A 27,046-nucleotide genomic window follows, 5' to 3' on the forward strand; every position below is an offset into this window, starting at 1 on the left:
CGATGGAAAAAATCTTATGGAAATCTCTGGAGGAATTACTCCCAAAATCTTAATTTCATTCAGAAATCCTAATTGAGTATGGCGTTGTTGCTTTCGAAACTTTACAAAACTACAAGCTCCCGAGTGGAGACAGAGACAGAGCACAAAGTGCTGCGAATATTATTTATGTTCAATGAGATAGATTTAACATAATCGAAGTTGCTAAATCCTGCTCTTACCTATTTGTTGGCGAATGAGTAAGAGCAGGAAGCTGCAAACTTCGATCAGGATCAACCTACTTCGTCAAAAAGCACTATTTTGAAACGAATAAATTACGGCAGCCTTCAGTGGGCAGGGCACGTAGTGCGATTATCAAAGAAAGAATAATAACGAAAACAACATTCAGCATGGAACCAGGTTTAATGGTCGGTGATTTCATGGACGTCTGCGAACGCGCTGGCTACACGTGGTTGAAAAAGACATGTTTGGAGAACCAGGAGGAACAGCGTCCAAACCCGACGAAGATTGTGCTGTATGCTCAAAGCTTTATTAGTTACTTTATAGCCAACAAAGTTACTTCCGGGATCACCAGCTCACTATTAAAATCATCGCGAACTTCCAGATATCGACAACAACAGTTTTATTCCGGTGTTTCCCATCCCCCAAGACGATGCCGGAATAATAAAACACCCTAACCAAGCCTTTCAGGCTGATAGCCTCAGTTACGGTCTACCAAAATCCAACCATCTTCCCGGGATTACCATGAGCTTCCCAGAATCATTGAGACTACAAAAAGCATTCAACTGAACACTTTTCCGAACACGCAGCGGCGTCGTTCTTTTCACTCATGCGCCAGCGCGCCATTCTGTTGTTGTTCGGCGCGGGGAATCAAGTAGCCATGTGCGCGAAATAAACATGACGCTAGTTTCGCAGTCACAGTGGGGTCAAGAGAGCTAATGTCTGATGCACTTACTGAAGCAAATTTATGATGCAAAACAGTGCATTCAAATCAAAATTGCGGGAAAATGACAAGAGTTAGGAGTTTGGTGCCAAAGGCGCTTAACTTTGTCTAAGGGAAAAAATAAGTTAATTACGCATTTTTTCGAGTAAATCGACAAAAACTGATAAAAAACCACTTACTTTTCATTTATTTTCTCTTAAAAAGTTAGTAAGTAACAAAAATTTGCATGTTCGAAGATGACGTTCAATAGCAAATTTCATAATCTTTCGAATGGTGCTGAGAGATCTTAAATAAGTTTGACCGTTTTTATGTTATAGCCATTTTATTGAAAGCATTGTCAAAATCATGAAAAGTTCAATAACTCCGTAATGGTTGAGATTTGACCATATGCGTAGAACAATTTTTTTCATCAAATATCATCCTTAATCACCCCCTAAAATATTCTGGGTAAGGAACCCAACACCCTGTATAAACAAAACCATCGACCTACCTTTTTAAAATTTTGTACAAAGGCGCTCCATAGTAAATTTTCGGAAATTTAAGGTCAATAAAGCACAATTTTGATTATAGAACTACCAATACTGCTCCGATTTTTATCAAAATTTTACAGTATAGTACTATTATGAAAATACGTTCTTAGTAAAATTTTGAGCCATTTTGTATGAATACTTTCAAAGTTGTAGCAGTTTGAATATGAAAAAAACTGACCGGGTGCCACTTAAGCAAATATAACTTTGTAACGGCTGGATCAAATTGAATGAAATTTTTACACAACATTTTGATATGTATACTTTACACACAGAAAAATTTTCATGGAAATCGGTTCAGTATTTCTGGCTCTATAAAAAAAAGAGTAAAAATGTGTTCTTATTTTTTAATCCTCTTTGTACAAAATTTTGAAATTGTAGTTTTCAGGATTCACAATATCTCCGCAAATACTAAACCGATTTTGATGAAAATTTTATGGTATAAGCTACTTATAATGTACCAATACTGTTCCAAAAATCAACTGTTTTGGTGTACGCAGTCTCAAGTTATAAAACAAATTGTGTGACCAAATTTTGACCGTATCACCCTTTAACACAATGATTTTATCAGAAATTACGCCGGGTATTCATCTACAGTGTATCAAACAATTGTCCGTACAGCAAATTTTTTGTCAATATAATTTTTCATTCAAATGTAATGTTTTTATACGTCAATCAAAAATGCTGAAATTTTGACCAGTCATGAATGATATATTAATGCTCCATTGGTGAAATTTTTAGCGAGATCGAATAAGTTTTCTCAAAGTTATAGAACTTTTAGTAAAACTCATATGATTTTTGAACACATTTTCAAAACAGTATATCTCAATATGTACTGGATGAAATATGTACTGGATGCAGATGAAACTTGTTTAATTTTTTTGTGTGACAGCTTAAACCTAAGACTTTCATATGCAGCTACGTTTGAGGTTTTATATTGACTACAAAAATATGAAACATGTGCTTATGTAGTTGACGATATTTAAAAAAATACCACATTTTGCACATATAATCTGCCAAACGTTTTCCACCAGTAAAAGTGCATTAACTGAACGAAAAATGCATAGGACCTACTCTTCATATGTAGTTTAGTAGGTCCTGTATAAAAATATTACATAAAGAAAGTTTAAAAAAGTTGAAAACACTTGGCACTTTTATTGACCAAAATAAGATAAATTTCCAAATAATACTCTGAACATGAACATATACAGATTTTTCATATTTTTTGTAGTAAATATAAAACCTCAAACGAAGCTGCATATGAAAGCTTTAGGTATAAGCTGTAACACAAAAAAGATTGAAAAAGTTTCATCCAGTACATATTGAGATATAATGTTTTAAAAATGTTTTAAAAAATCTTATAAGTTTTACTAAAAGTTGAAAACTTATTCGATCTCGCTCAAAATTTTACCAATGGAGATTCAATATATAGTTTATGATTGGTCAAAATTTCAGCGTTTTTGATTGACGAACAAAAAAGTTATAAACATTTGAATGAAAAATTATTTTGACCAAAAAGTTGCTGTACGGACAATTGTTTGATACACTACTGTATGTATTTTCTCAGAAATTCCTCCATGATTTCTTTCAAGTGTACCTGTAGGAATTTATCTATGGATACATCTAGGAATTAATTTAAAAAATGTTAAGGATTTAATCTGGGGATTTCTCCCGGATTTTTTCCAAAAATATCTCCAGAAGTTTTGTTAGGGATTCCTTCAGGAGTTTCCAGGTATTCTTTCTAGATTTTTTTTCAAGAAAATCCATCTATGGAAAATTAGAATATTCCTGTTTTTTTCAAAATGTCAGGAAAATCCTGAAGATTTTTTTTTAAATTCTTCTAAAATACTTTTACTTACTTCTGAAATTTCAGCAGGAATTTTTTCAAAAGTTGTTCCAGCAGTTCCTTCAAGAATTGCCCATGCGCCTCCTTCAGAGATCACTCCAGGAATTCATCCATGGGAATGTACTAGTGAAAGGGCGCTGAAATCGGGGAGCCTTGACTAACTAGCTCTGATTTTACCATGACAACACTGGAAATAATTTATCACACATCTTGTCAGTAATCTGCTGAAGCATTACATTGACCTTTTCATGGAATTTACTAGATATTTTGGAATTGCAGCTGAGTACACTCCAAGAGAGTATAAGGCATCAACCAAAAATATTAGGAATAAATTACAATTATCGGTGAGGATGTCATGAGAAATGTTGAAAGAAGTTTATTTGAAAGCTTTGTGGAAAAGTCTGGCAAATGAGCATTTGCATGCATCCACCAACAATGTTTTCATTACTAAGGGATCTGTAAAAAAATATCGTAAGAAAATCACCCCATATACTCCGCTCATCGTGATCATCGATAAAGCGAGAGATATTTATGAAAAATGAAGTCAGAAAAGTAAGTATGAGATTAAGATATGAGATATAAGGTATGCTTTGGCGATATTTTGGGTGCGTATCCGCGTGTCAAAAGGCTAAAAGCCCCTGCATTGAAAGTCATCGAAGTAAATTGTACCTAAAATCGAGGGTCTATATAATCGAGGATCCACTAGATCGAGGTATACCTGTACTGCTCATAATCGCATAAGAGTAACATTCGACAAAAGTAGGCAGTTGAGAAAATGGTGCCCACAGAATCAACTTTTAATAGGTATATTGTTCTCGCTATTATTTCCACCGACATTCACATTACCTGTCCAACCCACTGAAGTCTGACCTATTTTATAATATTCTGATCTATTTCACAATTCAGGGTGTAAGGTTCCTGAGTGCAAACTTTCTAAAGGGTGATAGAGGACCATGAATGGTGAAAAAAATGTTCCAAACATATGGTCAAATCTCAACCGTTACGTAGTTATTGAACTTTTCATGTTTTTGACTATATTGCCCTAACTGGCTATAACTTGAAAATGGTTAAACTTATCGCAGTTTTTTTTACCCTTATTCGAATCATAATTGTTTGTTTGTTTGTTTATTTATTAACGACCCTTTAATCAAAAACGATCATTCGGGTCGGAATGCGAGTTCATTAAATTAAATCTAAATACAAAAAAATAATACAAATTTCATTACTGTTTTCTCCGTTTCTCTCTATCGATACTCCTGCGTAACCATTTAATCCATGCGTCCATGTTATCATCGCGGTCGGGCTCGGGATCATCTTCGTCGTCTTCATTCAATTCGATGCTATTCATATCGAAATCTGGGCTGCGTTCTCTCTGCGATTGAACAGTCGCCTTGCGAAAGAATTTTTCGTTACTATCCTGCTTCTTTCTCGGTGGCGATGGCGACTCCGTTGTTGGTTCATTCGTATTCACCACACGCTCGGGCGGCTGTACACTGTGTTGCTGTTGTTTATTTCTCCTTCTTTTCCCGCCGACGGTAGTTGCGACGTCTACCGATAGCTTGTTGGTCGGTTTATTTTCCACCAGCGGTTATGACACTTCGCAGTCATATCAGATCGTTCGTTACGATCCAAGGATAAGAAACCTTGATTACCTATCGTAATCAACCTGTTTCATGCAAGCATTGCACCCAGCCACTGCATCCCGGCAGTACATGTGTACAAAATAAAAAAGCAGTTAAAATCAAGCCTGACAAACAATCGACAGCCAACAAACCCGCTAGCGATAGTAGGTCGACACTCAAACAAACGAACGAAGCTAATGAGCCGAACATCCGTTCGAGCTACTCGAATGATAATTGTTTTTTCTTTCAAATGACATCTTTGAATCGGTGAATATCACATGGCATTTTTCAAAGGTAATCCGTGACATTTAACTTAAATTTTCGTAAAAGAGCGGTTTTTCCGAGACTTTCTTGTAGAACTGGTCTACACACCTAGAAAATATCATGTAATTTTAAGTGTCCTGAACCTGACATATACGAGCATGTTCAAAAACACAAATTTAAAGGTTGAAACATGTAAATTTACGTCTTTCAAGACACCCCAAAATAAAACTTAATTTTTCTTAGCGTCTAGCAATCGCTAGAACCGATTTGACAGATTAAACATAGAAAAGTAAAATATTGCCATGCATAGATTTGAACTCCGGATCTTCTGATCGTGAGTCACAGCTCGTACCTCTCGGCTATTTCACCGAGTTAGAAAGCTGCTGATGAACATGATACTGATTCTACGTTTCTGGTGAAACGAATTTGTTGACATCTAACGCAACCAACCAGCCCTTACATGATGTGCGTAAAATTGAGTCCAATTTGTGATTCGGTCTTGAAAACGTTTACGTTCTTTGGTGAATCCGTTTCGTGCAAATTTCTGAATTTCTAAGTGTGTAGTTATACAAGTTTTTCATATACTATATTATCAGGTTGAGCTTCTAAAATGAGCTCTAGGTTGTTGATTTTAGATATGTCGAAATTACATTTTCAGCACTGGGCAGGCCTTCATCAATAGATGCATGCAGTATATAATTCGTGCATGTTGGCCTCACAATTGGATCTTCAACGTGGAGCTGCATCGTCGATGTCATCAAAAGTCGATAACGGTAGAAATCTGAGAGCGAAAGAGGAGGTGCGTCGGTCACACTCTATGCAGGAGCGGGCGGCAGTCCGTGATATTTACCTTTAAGGCGAAACTGGAAGCATTTCCTCACTTTTTGGTTTTTGATTTTTTATTAAATAACGAAGCAATATTTTCAAAATCGGTTTTCGTGCATATGTAGAGTATGGATCAAGGTATCTTCTGATTTTTTTGTAGTGGAAAATGTTTTTCATTTTTGCAGAATCCATTTTTGAACAAAATTTCACAAAAAATGGTTTCTGCAAAACTGGAAAACGTTTTCCACCTCAAAAAAATTCAGAAAATACCTTGATCCATACTCTACGGATGCACGAAAACCGATTTTGAAAATATTGCTTCGTTATTTAATAAAAAATCAAAAAAAAGAAAATGCTTCCAGTTTCGCCTTAATATTCGAAAAAGAGCGGTTTTCCGTCACTTTCTTGTAGAACTGGCCTAGCTGCACAAGTTTTTCATATACCATATTCTCAGTTTTAGCTTCTAAAATGAACTCTAGGTGGTTGAATTTAGATATGTCAAAATAACATTTTCAGCACTGCGTGCAGCCGTTGAGTGTTCTCCACTGGTACACATCGTGCTTAACTGATGTACAGCAGCACAGATTTCACGTTTCCATACATTTATTGAGGCAGCAGCCTGCCAGCAGGGATTACAGTCGCGGGGCTTAATAAATCCCCCTGCTTGCGAGTCAGACGCATAGTCTCCGGCTAAGAATATGACAGCTAACCCCAATTCAAGGTGTCGTCCCGTAACGTGGGTAAATCACCTTACAGTGGTGCGTTGCGGTGTAAGATCTGCCACAACCAAATTAAGATCTTGATACATATTTTCCTGTCTAAAGTAATCAAATAGTTCTGTACCTTTCAAGATCAAATGTTGGTGTACTTTTCATGTATGAATGTGTTATGTTTCTCGCGCTTAGTATCATACGGGCGTATCTACAATGATCGATTTCTCTTCATCGATTTTCTCTTTGTTTAATAACTTAGCCGGCAAATCATTTTCGGTTGTTTTTGTGGTTTTAGATGCTAGTCCAAGTCGTCCTTTACCGAAATACACCGAGAGATCATCCAAATATTGGTCGTATTTTGCGGAATACTACGAAGAGAAAATCGATAAAATAAGAAACCAAACAAACAACGCTTCAATCCTTTGTTTTTCGTAGGATGAAAATGGGAGCCACATGCTTAATAAGGGAACCAATACCCTAATGAGCAATCCATCATATACATATGTATCATATCAAGTATTGGGAAAGAGAAGGACCATCAGGGCACCTGATTGAAACGATTTGGACAGGAGCCTGGAACTGCCTCCTCATTGTTGTTAACAATTCGTGGATTGAGGGTGAGCTCTTCGACCCCATCTATTGGGAGTATGTCAATCGAAGGCTTAATTTTACAGTTGTTCGTTGGAAGGAGATTCTTTTCCCCTGATGCTGGTTTCGCGCAAGTGTCTCTGCTTGCGAGTCCGCAAAACACTTTTTGGCCCTTCATACTGCACAATCTTGACCAAATCGCTTTTCAGATTATTCCTATAGGCAGATGCATTGCTACAATACATGTTAGATCAAAATCATCAAATCATTCATACATGGTGAACAATAGGGTCCTAAAATTAAAGACGAAATCTCGCTTATATTGAATAATACGATCAAGCATGGTATTCTTATCCGAATTGTACTTTACTCGAACTTGAAAAACAAAGGAATAATGAGAAAATTCGAAATAAGTTAAATGGTAAATAGTTCTACTTTGACGTTTGAGGTCAACCTTGTGTGACTGAGCTCGACATTTTTCGCACTGGGATTTCAAAAATGTTCCTATCTGACATACACGGTGAAAAACAATCTCTCAAAGTATGTGTTATAAGCTAGGGACGAGACAAAAGGCTAAAAAAATAAAAATTATATATTTTCAACTACGGTTAATAAAAACGTCAAAAATTGAGTAAATATGTACTCTTGAACAATAATTTGTGATTTAAAACAAGAATCCCGATAGGACTTTAGGAGCCTATTGACTAATGAATGGTTTCACTAGGTGACGCAAACGTTGATGCAAAGAATTTAAGGGGATTTCCCTGTAGGGATTTCTTTCGGGCTTCCTCCAGGCATTCTTTCTGGATTTCCTTTATGGATTCTCTCGAGATTCCTCAGAAGAATTCTTCAGAGATATAAACATTACATCAGGGATTCCTTCAGAGAATTCTTCTGGATTCCTCCGGATTCTTCAGAGATGCGGACATTACACCAGGGATTCATCTCGGGATTCCTTCATCAATTTCTCCCGGGATTCCTTTATTGATACTTCCGGAATTAGGGATTCTACCTGGCATTGCTTCAGGGATATTTTCTGAAACTCCTTCGGGGATTCGCTCCCGGGACTCCTTCATTGATTTCTTCTTGGATTTCTTTTGGGGTTTTCGCTAGTATTCTTTTATGTTTTTTTCCTGGGTTTTCTTCAGGGATCCCTTCATTGATTCATCCAAGGATTCATCCAGGCAATGCTTCTGTGGTTCCTTCACGAACATTTCCTGGTATTCGATCAGAGATTCCTCACAAGACTCGTTCATTGGTTTCTTCGTGGATTTCTTTAGAACTCTCTCCCCGGGATTTCTTAAGGAATTTCTTTCGGGCTTCCTTCCGGGATTGCTTCCAGGATTTATTCAGAAACCCGAGATTATATCATTAATCTTTCCCGAGATTTCTTCATGGAATTCTTCCGAGATTTCTTCGGGATATTTCCCGGTATTTCAGTAGATATTACTCTCGGGATCCTTTATGTATTTCTTCCGGGACTCCTTTATGGATTCTTTTCAGGATTTCTTCGGGAAGTTCTTCCGGGTTTGTTTCAGGGATATTTTGTGGAATTTAATCATGGATACTTCATTGATTTCTGCCAAGTTTCCTTTAGAGATGTCTCCCAAAATTCGTTCATGGATCATTTGAAGTATTCTTCCCGGGAATCCTTTGCGTGTTTCACCCGGGATTCCTTCTGATATTCCTTCATTTCTTTCCAGCATTATTTTAGATACTCTTTGCGCAATTGATTTGAGGATACATAGGGGGATTCCTCTTAGATCCTTTCTAGAATTGCTTCAGAAATGTCTTTCGTGATTCCTTCTTATTTATCCTAACATGTATTCCTTTTCCGTAACGTGGGTAGATCACCTTATAATGGTGCGTTACGGTGTAAGATTTAACACAGTAAATTTTGATATTTCTTATTTTCCTAACAAATGGAGCCAGGCTGTAGTACGAATATCCCAGGATCAAGATTTGATATCGTTTTTCTTTTGTGTGTTTAGTGTTTTTGTTTTTGTTCCTGGAGGATTTAGGTAGTTTTATCATATAATGCAAGAGTTTTCGTAAGGTGTGTAACCGTTGCAAGCGTATGACAAATAGTTTTTTTCAATCAAAGATGCTAACACCGTTTTCTATTTCAGATTTTTGGTTATCCAAGCGATCAAGATAGAAAAATAAACCAGATGGATTATGCTGGCAGCTGTCTCAACATAACCGAATAACATTTTGTGCGCTTTTGACCGTTAACCAAACGTAAGCTTTGGAATTAACCCTTGTGCTAACAACACCCAAATTCCCGTGACACCTGGGCCTGATAGATCGTTGAACTGTCTACATTTTTCTTAGGTGTCCAACTAACCATCCTTTCCCTTTCCTCAGAAGTCGCAAGGACGTGGCCACGACAGTTCTCGACCATTGGAAGATTGCGTCAATCTTGTCTAAGAGTCAAAGATTAGTCCCAAATCTTTGAGCTTTGGTTCGGACGGGAAGGAGGCAACCCTCATAACTGCACTAAATTCAAAATTATATTTCTCATTATAGCTTCACGTATGTTTTCGACAAAAAAAACTTCGCATAACAACCTATCAGAACCTGGATGCGTTAACAGCATTTTGGTAAGTAAACCTCTAATCAATCAGTCGAAAAGACCTTGGGACCTGCACAGCAAAAAAAAATCTTGTGATATCACATCAATTTGCCTTTTTCGATAATTAGCGGAAAGTTAAGGTCAAGCTCAATTTATCATACGTTTCTGTGTGAGTTTCGAATCGTATAGGTAACAAATTTTCCAAAGGTTTTATTTATGTGTCTGTAACATTATGCCTTGTTTGTCCAGATATCATAGATTATGTATCGTACACCCTGACTCATTTCGTTTTCATCGACAAAGCTCCTCACGCCAAAATGTCAGCGTTCATTTGACAGTTGTTTTGACAGCTGTCAGTTCTCACACTATGAAATTTGTTTTGGTCAATGCACACACACAGATTCCAATCGCACCTTCTAGCTTATAGGGCGAGTACGTATTACTGACCACAGTGACGTATACGCCATCGCACAGCGGAAAGTGTAAGGGCTTGTTCACAAATGTCATAACGCTCGAGGGGGTGGGTGGGTGTACTTCATGGTGTTACAGCTCGAACAAAAAATTTTTCTTCCCATATAAACCATGTTACGAAGGGGTGGGTGGGTATCAAAAAAGGCCAATTTTGGCGTTATGACATTTGTGAATGAACCCTAAGTTGAGAACAAATCAGTCGCGTACGAGTGTTGTCACATTTTACTGTCAAATTCCTATAAGAGTTTTGTTATCCTTGTTCCGTGTGTTGCGAGACGTATATTCACGACAATATTTTTTTTGTTTGGTACTTTGGTGGTAGTAGGCTAGTGGTCCCGTGGCTCTGTCGTGGTTTACCGTAGAAGCGCGACGTAGTTCGATTCGTTCGGGCGTATTTTTATGAACCCTATCTTTGGCAAATTTGGCCCATAAACAGTGGAAAATTTTCGGGAAATCAATCAAGCAAACAACCAATTGCCTACCCTCAGGAGAGTTGGTAAACAGGGCCGAGTGAAATTCAGTGATTAACGCAGTGTTATTCAGTTCAGGGAAGAGATAAGCGATTCTGAAAATTTGAATAGTGGAAAGTTTTATTTTTATGATAATTGAACCAGTTTTGTCAGGTGTTTCGAGAAGAGTTTGACGGTGAGTGTAATCTTTTGATCCGTGAAGACACTAAAGTTAGAGAAAGTTCACGTATGGATGGCCCTTGGAACGCATTTATGTAATATTTCCAAGGGATTGCGTGTCTCTTTTTTCAGCTGCACGGGAAAGCTGTGTTGAGTGGTTTTGTGGTGGCAAGAGTTGACGTGTTATATTTTTATTGGCTGGTCCTGTGGGGAATAAATTACGATGTTCAGTGCCCGATTGCTCGGATGAGACCGAAGATGGCCATGGATGCGAATCAAAACTTTTAACAGAACCAACCAAGTTTACTGCTGCAGCATATAGCATGAGGAGAACGCGAATTGTGGTGAACGGATGAAACCAGGGAGGGTGTTGACCTTCAGCGCTGCTTTGGATTCGGCTGCTCTTCGTCCATCGCATCGGTAGAGCAGCTTGAGAAAAGTAAAAACCTGTATTTATCCACCTCTGGCATGATCTGACTCGTCTCATGCACCATCATCAGCATCTCATCGAGTGATAGATTATCTTGATTTGGAAGGCCTTCCAGGTTATTCTTGGATATGCGGCCGTCACTGGATCTTCTTCATCTCAAACTTTCTAAACAAAACAGTGCAAGTAGTGCTGCATAAGTGCTTTGGTGTTGGTAAAAACTCCAATAATGTGTTTATCAGGTTCTAAAAATATCAAAGACATGGCATATGACAAAAGAAGGTCGAAGATGTTTTGAAGTGATGTGCTGTTCAGGGCCCTATGGGGTCGTACACAAATTACGTCACGCTTTTAGGGGGAGGGGTGGTGGTTTGCAAAACGTGACAACCCTTACAATTATTTTTAAGGTCCCATACAAAAAGTGTGACATAGGGAGGAGGGAGGGGGTTGAAAATGGTCGATTTTTGCGTGACATAATTTGTGTACATATCACCCCTTATAGGGCATCGAATCTGCGGTTCCTTAGATAATTCTTGATGGAACTCTTCCGGGGGTTTACTTAGGAATCCTTCAGAAGCTAACCCTGGGGTTCTTCCAGAAGTTCCTCGTGAGATTCCTAAGAAGATTCAGTCTTGGATTCCTTCAAGAGCTCTTACCAGGATTCCTCCAGGAAGGAGAATTTTTTTTTAAATTCCTTCCGAATTGTCTCTGTAAATTAATACCGAGATCCCTCTAGGATTACTCCTTACAAGATTATCCCAGCATTTTTTTTCCTGGTATTCTTCCAGGAGTTCTTTACATGGTTTTTCCACATTTTATTCTAGGATTTATCTTCCGTGAGCTACATATATCTGAGATTTTTTTTGGGTTTTCTTCTGAAGTTCCCTCTGAGATCCTTCCAAGAATTTCTTTTGAGATTCCTAACAGGTTCTATCTCAGGAGCTCTTTCCAGGATTCGTTATGAGATTCCTTCTGGGACTTCAAGGTATTTATTTTTGGATTTCTCATGGAGCTTTGGGGACCTCCAGGAATTCCATTCGAGATTCTCATAACAGCTTCTGTGGACCAGTAGGAACTTGCTGGAGTATTTTTTCAAGGTAATCCTGTTTGAGCTTCATGAGGAATTCAAAAAAAAAAATGCAAGAAGAATTACTCAAAATATTCTCTAATAAACTCTTGAAGGATTTCCATTAGAAATATTTGAAAGAATTCCGTAATGTACTCCCTGAGGAGGATCTGCAAAAATTCCAAATGGAACTCTTCGAGAAAATCAGGACAGTGTTCCTAGATGAATTCTGGAACGAGTTCTTCAGGAATTAGCAGTTTCTGAAAGAATTCCAGAAGTGCTTCCCGGAATAAGGGGATCCTGAAGAAATTCAAAAAGCAATTCCTGACAGAATCCCAGCAAATATTCCCGGAGGAATCCTTGATGATGGTCCCCTAGGAAAGCCGGAAAGAATTCCCGAGAAAATCCTGGAAGTAGTTCCTGGAGGAATTGCGAAACAGGTTCTTGGAGGAATTCCGGAAGAAGTTCTCTTTGGAATTACCGTAGGAATCCCGAAAGGAATGCTTGAAGCAGTCTAATAGTTGTTCCTGAAAGAATCCCGGAAGGAGCTCCAGGAAAAATCCCGAAGAAAATTTTGGAGGAATACTGAAAAAAGCTCTTGTGGGATTCCTAAAAGGATCTCATAAAGAATTCCTGAAGTAATCTCAAAAAGGTATTCCTTAAGAAATCCCAGATAAAATCTCTGGAAGAATCTCGGGAGTACTTCTTGGAAGAACCCAGGAAAGAGCTATTGACGAAATCACAGACGGAATCTCTTTGAGAATCTCAGAAGAAACTCCTAAAAACTCCAGAGAATCATCAAGAACTCCCTGGGAATTCCACATAAAACTCCTAGAAGAGTCCTGGAACAAATTTCTAGAGAAACCGCGAAGGTTTACAGAGAGCAATCTCTGATGGAATTCCAGTGGAATCACTACACCGATCGAACACGTATAAGAATCGTTTGAGACTCAAACGATAAATTTGAACCGAAAATTTGCAAATTTGCATTAGGCAGGAAACTACCGAATTCAACAAAAACGCCTTCTTTGATTCGAAATGTTCTTATCGAACCGACACTAACACCATACTAACACTGGTCTGACGATATCGCCCGTATCGAGCTAATTAGATCAATCAAAGCCATCCAAGCCATCGTGTTGTTTTGTTGTAGGTAGAATAAAGCAGTCCGATGTCCAGGCAGGGCTGTGTCAGTGTAGTGGGAATCGTGCGACTAATATACGTCATTCACATGTGCAATAAAAAATAACTCTAATCACTCGTTGATGGTCAGACTATCCGCATCCGTATAGAGCCGTCGACTTCATTAGTTTTATGGTTCTACCCACTATGCCAATGGCTTTAGTCTGGCAAATCTGACGCGACGCGACAGGATTGTATGAGAATGACTCCAATAATGCTTTGGAAACTGGAATGACGTGGTCAATGGTCATGTTTATGGGGATTAGCGAACTAGGCAAATGTGGCGCCATTCTATCAGGCGTCTATCTACCTTTGGTTGAAATTCTTGAGTGGAAAGGGTTCGTTTAGTGATGGCAAGAGTTACTATCTATTGGTGTATTAGATGGTGGTGTGGTACATACATCTACCCACGTCACGAAAAAGAAACAAAACAAATAAACGAAGGCCTTCCAGAAAGTACGCTGCTCGGTAATTTCGCTTTCTTATCAGTTAGCGAGTGCAGTGTTGCTGATTTCATATGAGCGAAGCTCGTGAAAATTGTTCTACCAATACGCCGTTTTCGCCCATACAATCAGTAAGATTGATGTAGTTGTAGCAATCGTTCCAATAAGAACTAGATTATTGTCGTGTCCGGAAGGACACCATGGCAATTCCGATCCAATTCAATCAATTCAATCGGTCGGATCTTATCACCAGGGATGCACCCGACGAGTAATCCAACTTACTCGTGCAAAATACTTTACAAGACTGACGTTTCATTTCATCATGATCGTTTGCTTTGTTTTTCAGATGGCGCATCACCGTTGCTAAAGCTATATGCCCTGTTTCTCGCTTTCTCTGTATCCCTCTCAATCCCTACATTCTCCTCCTGTCCTACTCTGTCATTGTTTTTAAAATTAAAATTATTTTTTAATTTAAACTTCTCTTTTATTTTAACTTCTATCTAAATATTCACCCGATTTGCATTACCTTAACTGTAGCTTAGTTAACAATTGTATTCGTTAAAAAACATAATAATCGATCATTACTATCATAATCCTTTTCACTTGCAACCAAGAAGCATCACCTATATTTCATCTTAATATTTTTTTCGGCCTTTACCACATTGACATGCATTTTGCAAGTTTACTATTTGTGATTTGAATTCAATCTTAAGCCCTTCATTAACAACCTTCATCATCATGCTTCATCATTATCCTTCATCATCATCCATTATCATCCTCTTCCATCATCATCCTTCATCATCAACCTTTATCATTATCCGCCATCATTATGCTCCATCTTCATCTGTCAACATCATCCTTCATCATTATCCTTCATCATTATCCTTCATCATTATCCTTAATCTTCATCCTTCATCATCATCCTTCATCATCAACCTTCAACATCATCTTTCAGCGTCATCCTTCATCATCATCCTTGACCATTGTCCTGCATCATCATCCTCATTCTTTATCATCATCATCCTTCATCGTCATCCTTCATCATCCTTCATCATCGTCCTTCAACATTAACCTTCCTTATTATTATTTAATTTAAACTTATTTTTTATTTTAACTTCTACCTAAATATTCACCCGATTTGCATTATCTTAACTTTAGCTTAGTTAACAATTGTATTCGTTAAAAACATAATAATCGATCATTACTATCATAATCCTTTTCACTTTCAACCAAGAACATTCAACATCATCCTTCATCATTATCCTTAATCTTCATCCTTCATCATCATCCTTCATCATCAACCTTCAACATCATCTTTCAGCGTCATCCTTCATCATCATCATCATCATCATCATGATCACCATCATCCTTCATCATCATCATCATCATCATCATCCTTCATCATCATCATCATCATCATCATCATCCTTCATCATCATCATCATCATCATCATTATCATCATCATCATCATCATCATCATCATCATCATCATCCTTCATCATCATCATCATCATTATCATCATCCTTCATCATCATCATCATCATCATCCTTCATCATCATCATAATCATCATCCTCCATCATCATCATCATCATCATCCTTCATCATCATCATCATCATCCTTCATCATCATCATCATCATCATCATCATCATCATCCTTCATCATCATCATCATCATCATCCTTCATCATCATTATCATCACCATCATCATCATTATCATCCTTCATCATCATCATCATCATCCTTCATCCTTCATCACCATCATCATCATCATCATCATCATCATCATCATCATCCTTCATCATCATCATCATCATCCTCTCGGGGGAATTCGCTTTCTATTTCTGCTACCCTCTCGGGGGAATTTGCCTAGCTTACCCTCTCGGGGGAATTCGCTTTCAATTTCGGCTACCCTCTCGGGGGAATTTGCCATAGCTTACCCTCTCGGGGGAATTCGCTTTCTATTTCGGCTACCCTCTCGGGGGAATTTGCCTAGCTTACCCTCTCGGGGGAATTCGCTTTTTGTTTCGGCTTACCCTCTCGGGGGAATTCGCCTAGCTTACCCTCTCGGGGGATTTCGCTTTCTATTTCGGCTACCCTCTCGGGGGAATTTGCCTAGCTTACCCTCTCGGGGGAATTCGCTTTTTGTTTCGGCTTACCCTCTCGGGGGAATTCGCTTTTTGTTTCGGCTACCCTCTCGGGGGAATTTGCCTAGCTTACCCTCTCGGGGGAATTCGCTTTCTATTTCGGCTACCCTCTCGGGGGAATTTGCCTAGCTCACCCTCTCGGGGGAATTCGCTTTTTGTTTCGGCTTACCCTCTCGGGGGAATTCGCCTAGCTTACCCTCTCGGGGGAATTCGCTTTCTATTTCGGCTACCCTCTCGGGGGAATTTGCCTAGCTTACCCTCTCGGGGGAATTCGCTTTTTGTTTCGGCTTACCCTCTCGGGGGAATTCGCCTAGCTTACCCTCTCGGGGGAATTCGCTTTCTATTTCGGCTACCCTCTCGGGGGAATTTGCCTAGCTTACCCTCTCGGGGGAATTCGCTTTTTGTTTCGGCTTACCCTCTCGGGGGAATTCGCCATAGCTTACCCTCTCGGGGGAATTCGCTTTTTGTTTCGGCTACCCTCTCGGGGGAATTTGCCTAGCTTACCCTCTCGGGGGAATTCGCTTTCTATTTCGGCTACCCTCTCGGGGAAATTTGCCTAGCTTACCCTCTCGGGGGAATTCGCTTTTTGTTTCGGCTTACCCTCTCGGGGGAATTCGCCTAGCTTACCCTCTCGGGGGAATTCGCTTTCTATTTCGGCTACCCTCTCGGGGGAATTTGCCTGGCTTACCCTCTCGGGGGAATTCGCTTTCTATTTCGGCTACCCTCGGGGGAATTTGCCTAGCTTACCCTCTCGGGGGAATTCGCTTTTTGTTTCGGCTTACCCTCTCGGGGGAATTCGCCTAGCTTACCCTCTCGGGGGAATTCGCTTTCTATTTCGGCTACCCTCTCGGGGGAATTTGCCTGGCTTACCCTCTCGGGGGAATTCGCTTTCTATTTCGGCTACCCTCTCGGGGGAATTTGCCTAGCTTACCCTCTCGGGGGAATTCGCTTTTTGTTTCGGCTACCCTCTCGGGGGAATTTGCCTAGCTTACCCTCTCGGGGGAATTCGCTTTCTATTTCGGCTACCCTCTCGGGGGAATTTGCCTAGCTCACCCTCTCGGGGGAATTCGCTTTTTGTTTCGGCTTACCCTCTCGGGGGAATTCGCCTAGCTTACCCTCTCGGGGGAATTCGCTTTCTATTTCGGCTACCCTCTCGGGGGAATTTGCCTAGCTTACCCTCTCGGGGGAATTCGCTTTTTGTTTCGGCTTACCCTCTCGGGGGAATTCGCCTAGCTTACCCTCTCGGGGGAATTCGCTTTCTATTTCGGCTACCCTCTCGGGGGAATTTGCCTAGCTTACCCTCTCGGGGGAATTCGCTTTTTGTTTCGGCTTACCCTCTCGGGGGAATTCGCCATAGCTTACCCTCTCGGGGGAATTCGCTTTTTGTTTCGGCTACCCTCTCGGGGGAATTTGCCTAGCTTACCCTCTCGGGGGAATTCGCTTTCTATTTCGGCTACCCTCTCGGGGGAATTTGCCTAGCTTACCCTCTCGGGGGAATTCGCTTTTTGTTTCGGCTTACCCTCTCGGGGGAATTCGCCTAGCTTACCCTCTCGGGGGAATTCGCTTTCTATTTCGGCTACCCTCTCGGGGGGAATTTGCCTGGCTTACCCTCTCGGGGGAATTCGCTTTCTATTTCGGCTACCCTCTCGTGGGAATTTGCCTAGCTTACCCTCTCGGGGGAATTCGCTTTTTGTTTCGGCTTACCCTCTCGGGGGAATTTGCCTAGCTTACCCTCTCGGGGGAATTCGCTTTTTGTTTCGGCTTACCCTCTCGGGGGAATTCGCCATAGCTTACCCTCTCGGGGGAATTCGCTTTTTGTTTCGGCTACCCTCTCGGGGGAATTTGCCTAGCTTACCCTCTCGGGGGAATTCGCTTTCTATTTCGGCTACCCTCTCGGGGGAATTCGCTTTTTGTTTCGGCTTACCCTCTCGGGGGAATTCGCCTAGCTTACCCTCTCGGGGGAATTCGCTTTCTATTTCGGCTACCCTCTCGGGGGAATTTGCCTGGCTTACCCTCTCGGGGGAATTCGCTTTCTATTTCGGCTACCCTCTCGGGGGAATTTGCCTAGCTTACCCTCTCGGGGGAATTCGCTTTTTGTTTCGGCTTACCCTCTCGGGGGAATTCGCCTAGCTTACCCTCTCGGGGGAATTCGCTTTCTATTTCGGCTACCCTCTCGGGGGAATTTGCCTGGCTTACCCTCTCGGGGGAATTCGCTTTCTATTTCGGCTACCCTCTCGGGGGAATTTGCCTAGCTTACCCTCTCGGGGGAATTCGCTTTTTGTTTCGGCTACCCTCTCGGGGGAATTTGCCTAGCTTACCCTCTCGGGGGAATTCGCTTTCTATTTCGGCTACCCTCTCGGGGGAATTTGCCTAGCTCACCCTCTCGGGGGAATTCGCTTTTTGTTTCGGCTTACCCTCTCGGGGGAATTCGCCTAGCTTACCCTCTCGGGGGAATTCGCTTTCTATTTCGGCTACCCTCTCGGGGGAATTTGCCTAGCTTACCCTCTCGGGGGAATTCGCTTTTTGTTTCGGCTTACCCTCTCGGGGGAATTCGCCTAGCTTACCCTCTCGGGGGAATTCGCTTTCTATTTCGGCTACCCTCTCGGGGGAATTTGCCTAGCTTACCCTCTCGGGGGAATTCGCTTTTTGTTTCGGCTTACCCTCTCGGGGGAATTCGCCATAGCTTACCCTCTCGGGGGAATTCGCTTTTTGTTTCGGCTACCCTCTCGGGGGAATTTGCCTAGCTTACCCTCTCGGGGGAATTCGCTTTCTATTTCGGCTACCCTCTCGGGGGAATTTGCCTAGCTTACCCTCTCGGGGGAATTCGCTTTTTGTTTCGGCTTACCCTCTCGGGGGAATTCGCCTAGCTTACCCTCTCGGGGGAATTCGCTTTCTATTTCGGCTACCCTCTCGGGGGAATTTGCCTGGCTTACCCTCTCGGGGGAATTCGCTTTCTATTTCGGCTACCCTCTCGGGGGAATTTGCCTAGCTTACCCTCTCGGGGGAATTCGCTTTTTGTTTCGGCTTACCCTCTCGGGGGAATTTGCCTAGCTTACCCTCTCGGGGGAATTCGCTTTTCATTGTGCCTTACTTTGCCATGTAAACACTTTCTACTTTACCTGTTCTCATTGCAGTTTACTGTTGACCCTTTTTGCACTTTTCCTTTCATCAACCCTTTCAATAATATCGCTGATAAATGGGCCTAATCCAGCAATGAAATTAGTATTGACTTCTCAAAAGAATTACAGGGCCAGAATAATATATGTAATTTCACTTCTGATATCCGCACATTCACCATATCTAAGAGCAACATTAACGGCGGCTACTATTCGAGCAACCCGCGCAGCGCTTCCATTTTGACTTAACCACCCTTTTCCACACCGGTAGCAATCAAATTAGTCACCCTCATTCGTATCGGGAGGGCTGTCATATTCCCATAGCATTTTTAGCAGCGCAACTGTCCCGCTACTATATTTGGTCACCCACCCATAGCGCTACTATTTTGCGAGCGCATCCAGCAGCGACCGGTAAAGTTTGCTGCAATGATGGAGGGCTGCCAAACGGGGTATAGAAGCGCACCGTTAAAGGTGCTCTAACTTAAAATTTAAGAGACTTGTATTAGATGCCCATATGGCTACTAGATATTTTATTTTGTCCAGCAGATATCTGTTAGATATCTAGTTGAAATTTCCGAGCGGGAAGCAAAAATTGCACATCTCAGCAGAGAAACAAAAAAACTTAAAAAAAAACTCACGTTTTCTCAACCTGCAACTGAATCAATGTATACAATCCGCCCCTGCATATGAAGTCGCTCAACGCAGTTGCAAAAAACATCAAAACACGACTCTTTAATTTTTCGTTTTTGCACATCCCAGATCCAAAAGCCAACGAGACTGCTCCAAGAAGTACCATAAAAAACAACCCCGCAGCGGCCGCACGTCGCTTGCTCTTCCAGTAAACAAAACCGAAATCCATACACTATGGTTTACCTGCTCCAGCTGCTTCTGCACATCGACAACACAAAAAAATACTCTTACTAAAACCTTTCTTTGGGAGCTTACCTACCGGCTGTGCCATTGTCGTGTCCGGAAGGACACCATGGCAATTCCGATCCAATTCAATCAATTCAATCGGTCGGATCTTATCACCAGGGATGCACCCGACGAGTAATCCAACTTACTCGTGCAAAATACTTTACAAGACTGACGTTTCATTTCATCATGATCGTTTGCTTTGTTTTTCAGATGGCGCATCACCGTTGCTAAAGCTATATGCCCTGTTTCTCGCTTTCTCTGTATCCCTCTCAATCCCTACATGGTTTTAAATACTGATCTAGTTTACCAATATGTAGTAAGTAGTAGGTAGATATGATATCGTTGGATCATTCTTATCCACTTCTGACCGGATCGAATTTGACAGAGATGCATATCAAGAATACCGGACATGTTTTTTTGGAAGGAAATCACATGCTTCTGTGACTGAAAGGAAGCCATTAAACCAGTAGCGCTGGGTTGGCATGCCTAAATTTAAAAAAGCCCAATAAGATACAATTCATCGTATTCTACCATTACAGTACATACTTAATTTTGAATGCCGAGTTCGGTCATTTTTTGACGAAATTAGAACAGCCGAATACAGCAAAAATGGATTGTTTACCTTTTGCACGCAGTTTTGACAGTTGAAATACTGATCTTCAGTAAAATCTATTACCAAAACTACCGAAAAAGTTCTGTCGTTCAATTTTTATCAAAACAGTTTTGAACAGGCAATTCAGGATTGAGTGTTTACACTTAAATCTAGCTCCCATATGGACAACATAAAAAGGTTTAACATCAAACGAAGCATCGCAAATTAAGATTTAACAACGCGGTAAAAAATCTGCAATCTGATATGAACAGATTGGCACTTGAACTCGCACTACTGTCCAATCAGTTTGTAATCATCTAAATATCATTTGAAAAAGAATATCCAAATCCTCTTCAGTTTTACTAGAAGTGCACTTCAATTCATTGTTGACAATGTTTTGATTTTAAAATCAAATATAAAAAAGTTACCCCCGCAACACCAAGATTCGATACCAGGACCTTGAGAGTCACGGTCTTCTGCTTTACCACTACACTACTTCACATCTGATAATGAGGTGCGAATCGATGCGAAATGCTTTCTACCACCTGTCATCTATATTTACTTTCATGCCCAAAACAGTCATTACCAAATCAACAGCTTTTTACTTTGGATTATATTGCTTGTACATTAGTGCAAATCGAAGTGATTTTTAGTTAATTTCTTCGGTGGGTTTGTTTTGGTTCTCAAATCAAAACTGACAGCATTGCGATTTAAAAGGAAAAGAATTTCTAATCATATTGATTGGGACGTTGAATAGTTAAGGGATTTTTCCCTTACATCCAGCGTGCAGAATTTTTACTGTGAATAAAATGTTAATTCAGCAATTATTCTCCATAATACATGATTCGTGGCTGTCAACCTCGAACCTCGGTTACGATCAACGCACGCCAGATCTGTCCATCTGATATGCTTACCTTGCACGCTGCCCTCCAGGCCTTCTTGTACCGTCAGAATCTCTTGCGAATACTAGTTTTGCAGAGTTGTTGGCCGGCATTCTCACAACAAGCCCTGCCCATAGTATCCTTCCAGCTTTTGCCACCTTCCGGATTCGCCGCCACACACCGTTCTCCTGCACACCGCTAAAGATGGTCCTAAGCACATGACGCTCGAACACTTTGAGTGCTTGCATGTTCTCCTCGAGCATAGTCCATGTCACGTACCCGTAGAGAATCACCGTTATCAGCGTCTTGTACATGGTACATTTGGTGCGTGGAAGAATCTTTTTCGACCGCAGGTTCTTGTAAAGTCCATATGTAATAGCCACGACCTCTCCGTCTTTCGTAACACAGCTGCCTAGGCTTGCCCTGTCATTTTCGTTTGCGGCTCATCCAGCTAGCATGTACTTTGTTTCCGAGGTATTCACCACCAGTCCGGCCTTTACCCCACGTCTCCACTAAACAGAAATGTCTTGCCATTTTGCTGGACAGATGTGTCATGACAGAAATGTTCTCTCACTGTTTGCATGGATAGCAGCGATGTTGATCATTTCTGTTACGTTTTCTCTTTCTGGCAGAAAAATGGCAAGACATTTCTGTCTAGTGGAGACGTCGGGTTATTGCTTCGCGATTCAGGCGAGTGTACATCTCTGTCACCGTTCCAAATGTTCTGGCGATAATGTCCATGTCGTCAGCAAAGCACACAAATTAACCGAATTTTGTGAAAATCTTGCCCGGGCTGTTGAGCACGGTTCGTCGCATTACACCTTCCAGAGCGATGTCCTAAGAATACGACTACTTACTAACCCCAATTCAAGGTGTCGAGCGTCCCGTGTAGAGGAATCAGGATGCTCGATCGTTAACGGAGCCTGTGGGGTATCTGGGCACCCCCTACAATATTTCGCCCCTTACCGGTTACCGTATCAATGCAGGGCTCTGGTGTGGTCGACCTTCTTTCCTGTGCTACTCGTGGGATTCAACAATGAGTGGTGGGTGAGGGTAACCCCTTCGTGGGTTGGCTAGGTCCCCGTTAAGGAGGGATGAGAAGGTAGGAGTAGGAAGCTGTGCACGCAGTGCTAGCGTTGGAGATCCGATTCATTCCCCTGCTAGTCTGTCGAGGGAGATAGTGGACGGAGCGTGCTTGGTGAGGGCCATCAACCAAAAACGAAACGGGCTGTCTGCAATAGATGTAGCTGTGGAGCAGCTTGAAAAAGTCATCAACTTTGCGTCCTAGAAGTCCAACATAAACAAGGACCTTAAACAAGCCCTGTTTCGACTTCAAAAGTTGATGGATGATGTCAAGCAAGATCACGAGAGACTTGTGAAACTGCATCAGCGGCAGAGCCGGCGAATGCGAAGGTTACGACGTTTACCCAGACGGATGCCTCCGTTTTCGCAGGTAGCCCAAAAGGCTTGGCGGATGCGACTGCTTTTGATAAGCACTGACTGAAGCGCATGAGGCAGCCGTCAGGTAAGAAGCTGCCTGGCGGTGCCCACAAGGCTAGATGGTTATTAACCCCGAAGGCCGGCAGTAATGCCTGTAAGTCGGACCCCAGCCAGACGCTCCGTCCCGGAAAGCTGGGAAGGGTGGGCCTGGAAGGGCTGATCCATCCCGGATGGAAGGGAACAGGGGGTTGCGACCATTGGTAGGTCCTTAGCAATCACAAAGTTGGGTGGATCAGAGGGAGGAGCCCCCTTGGACGATAGTTGAGCGGAAGAGGAAGCAGAAAAAAAAAACGCCAGATGGGCAGAAGCGTAAGGACACCAAACCTAGGAGATGTAGGTATAGGTTCCAAGCGCGAGAAAGGCGACGCGTTCGTCATCAAAATCGAATAGTCTAAGTACTCGGACGTCTTGGAGACGATGAGAAGCGACCGACGCTCGTGGATTTGGGAGCCGACGTTTACAGTATTAGACGTGGTACTAGTACGGATGAAATGATCCTAGAGCTCAAACACGACAACAAGCGCAAGGGTGCCGCCTATAAAAGTCTGGCGGAAGAGGGCCTTGGCGAAGGGGTCGAAGTGAGGGCTCTTACAGCGGAGGTGACGAACCTAGACGAAATCACCGAAACGGAAGATATTGTCACGGCACTGCGGCAACATTGCGAGGTGCAGATAGCCACCGCAGCCGATCGGCTATGGAAGGGCCCGGAAGGGACACAGGTAGCCCTAGTATAGCTATCGGTGGCGGCCAAGTCCGTTAAAGTAGGGATGCTGGGTCAGTATGCCAACCGAAGCATACAGGCGTAAATGGGCCAAATTCCTGGCCATAAGTCGAAAAAAATTTTCAGGGTTTTTCAGAGTCTAATATTTTTTAAAGATAAATGAAGTAATGCTTCATCATGTGGCAATCAATAAAATACTTTGGGATGCATATTTTTTTAAGAATAAATGCCGAAATTTGACGATTTTCTCTACTGTTTTTTTATTTGCATCATAACTCATCGGAAGAACTTCTATTATCGAAATATTGACTATTTGAAAAAATAACTGAGTATGTAACACAGTTCTCCTGATAAGGGTGTATCATTTAAACAAGAAACTTCACCTGGTTTCATTTATTTTGCTCTCTTACAGAAGAGTTTTCAAAATCATGTTTTTTGTCAATTTTGAACCATTTTCAGCATTCAAAAAGTTTTCAGATTCTGCAGCATTCCGCGATCTGGATAAAATTACAATAAAATATAAGGCATATCCTTTGTGAATCGCAAGAGAACGGGTACCAGAAAGTACCAGACGAAAAAATATATCATTTTGAAATTTACACCTTTTTGACTAGTTTTTAGTTACAATTTATGTTTAATTTTGATGTAACAACTTCGTTTCGACTACTTTTTCAATGAACGGCCACTTATTCTCGGTAGATAGATTATAACAGAATACAAATCTGGTCTTCTATCTCTTAACAAAATGTGTCAAATGGAATTAATTTAGTAAATTTGGGCAGAAATCTCCATACACCGATAAACGCCTAAATGTATGCAATGCAGAAGTAATCTAATGTAGCTAGAACTGTTGTGTTCAAAATTTGTTATAAAAAAAAAAAAAAAACAAATATAAATCTCACTGTTTGTAGCATGTAATCATATGTTTCATAATATTTTCAGATAAATATTATTTTTTATAGTTAAACTCATTGAGTTTTTCACTCAGTACTCCACCAAACTTACTTTTATGTATAAAGTTGTGTTAAAATGCCATGTTTTAATAGAAAAATTCAAACTGATATATTCCACACGGCTTCTATCATCATGTTCAAACTCCTAAAATTTCAATCCATGAATAATTTTTGAGTTTTGATTTGTTTTTCAGGGCACTATAAAAGTTACTCCAAAATGAAAATGTGATTCCCAAAACATCTAGAAAAAGGTACAACATTTAAACTGAGTTTAAGGGACCGTTCAAAAATAACGGCCCATATTCCCAAGAATTGTGAAGATAGAACAATTGTTCAACAAGTTTCCCAATTATGACACTCCTTACAACTTTGCTGAAGACATAAACACGTTATCTACACTTATAAAAGAATTGAATTTCTCTCACACTTCTAGGAGAATTTCTATGAAACGAGGTGGCCCTTGTTTCCAAACAATATTTTTCATGGAAATATAATTATTTTTCAGTTCTCTGTTGGCAAATAAAAATGTTCGACGCTTCAAGCGATTTTTGGGGGTGAAAATAAACGTTGTCCATGGAGAGTTTATAAGAAATCATTTCTAGCCTTTAAGTGGATTAATATGGCTATTTATAATCCAAAATGCTTCCTCAATATCTAAATTCACAATTTTATCGCTAGTACATACATAATACACCATAAAAACGTGTTAAAACTTTTTGGCCATGAATTGGACCCTGTTACTCCAGTGTGCGAAGGTTTGCTTCAGGTGTATGAAAGCAGGACACAAGTCATGGGACTGTAAAGGCCATGACAGACCCTGACAGTTTCTGAATGGGGGACGGATATCGCCATCCTAGCGAACCCATACTGAGTACCCGCCGGAAACGGTAATCGAGTCACGGATGGGCCCGGAAAAATGGAGATGGTATGGACGACGGGAAAATACCCCGTCCAGAAGTTGGTTTCTACTACCTATGAGGGCTTCGTGGTCGTCAAAGTAGCTCTGTAGCTGTTATGCGCCTCCGCGGTAGTCAATCGAGCAATTCACGCAGATGTTGAACTGTATGACGTCCGTGCTAACTGGGCGAAGGCCGGTCGTGATAGCAGGTGACTTCAATGCCTGGATCGGGGAATGGTAAAGCCGTTTTACGAGCCAGTGAGATCAGATCCTGCTAGAGGCACTGGCCATGCTAGATGTCGACCTGGCTAAGGTCGGTATCAAGAATACCTTCAGTCGAAACGGTGCGGAGTCAATTATTGACGTTACCTTTTGTAGTCGGTGGCTACACTCACAACGATCACCTGGCGGTTCGCTACAGTATCGACCACAGCAACAGCAGGCAACATGTGGAGAAGGAGGCAGCTAGGCCAAGTCAAGGTGGAAAACATCACACTTCGACGTAGGGGAGGCGCTACGCCGTGAGCGAAACCTTCTTGGTTTAAGCGGTGACGAGCTGGTAGCGGCGCTCTCGCGTGCGTGCGATGCGATCATGCCTATAGGCAAGTCCACCCTCTAGAAATGGAAGACCACCGGCCTACTGGTGGACTCAAGCGATTGCGGACCTGTGCTGTGCCTGCCTAAGTAAGAGCTAGGTGGCGGATGCGGCCAGCACGATTTGAGGAAGAGCGAAACGAACGAGGGATGTTGTTCGCCGCTGATAAAGCCGCGCTGAAGACCAAGATAAGGGCAAGCAAAAAGGCCTGCTTTGAAGGTCTCTGTCAGAGTGCCAATGCGAATCGGTGGGGTAATGTCTACAGAATCGTGATGGTCAAGACGAGAGGTGTAATGGCTCCTATAGAGCAATCACCAGAGATGTTGGAGGGGATCATCCGCGTCATGATCCTAGTACTTGGCCTCCTTGCTGGCGATGAGGAGAGGGTCACCGATGTGGAATTTGCGGGGATAGTAAAGTCCCTTAGCGTAGGTAGGTCCGAACCTAGCCTTTAAAGTAGCTCTTGCCTATCGGTATCCTTATCAGAGAGAACATAGAGTGTTTCGAAATGCGCGGCACAAAAGACATACTTAGGACCGCTAGGATGGCCTCCATGGTCAAATGGCAGCGCGCGTGGAACAGTTCTATCAAAGGAAGGTGGACC

At 41.5% G+C, this 27,046-nt stretch overlaps 1 protein-coding gene across 2 annotated transcripts in view; it reads left to right on the forward strand.

The window, feature by feature from the left end:
- Positions 1-9,850: 9,850 nt before the first annotated feature.
- Positions 9,851-27,046, forward strand: part of LOC109418984 (E3 ubiquitin-protein ligase RNF185) — a 30,799-nt gene continuing 13,603 nt past the window's right edge. Inside the window, exon 1 of one of the 2 annotated variants that reach the window (XM_062853928.1) lies at positions 9,851-9,928. In XM_062853928.1, coding sequence (XP_062709912.1) covers positions 9,863-9,928 — 66 coding nt within the window. In that variant the 5' untranslated portion in view covers positions 9,851-9,862. Of the gene's footprint in view, positions 9,929-10,548; positions 11,017-27,046 lie in introns of those variants that run through there. The other variant, XM_019693209.3, reaches the window with a different exon arrangement.

The sequence above is a fragment of the Aedes albopictus genome, chromosome 2, assembly GCF_035046485.1.
Source record: "Aedes albopictus strain Foshan chromosome 2, AalbF5, whole genome shotgun sequence".
Classification (NCBI taxonomy): Eukaryota; Metazoa; Arthropoda; class Insecta; order Diptera; family Culicidae; genus Aedes; species Aedes albopictus.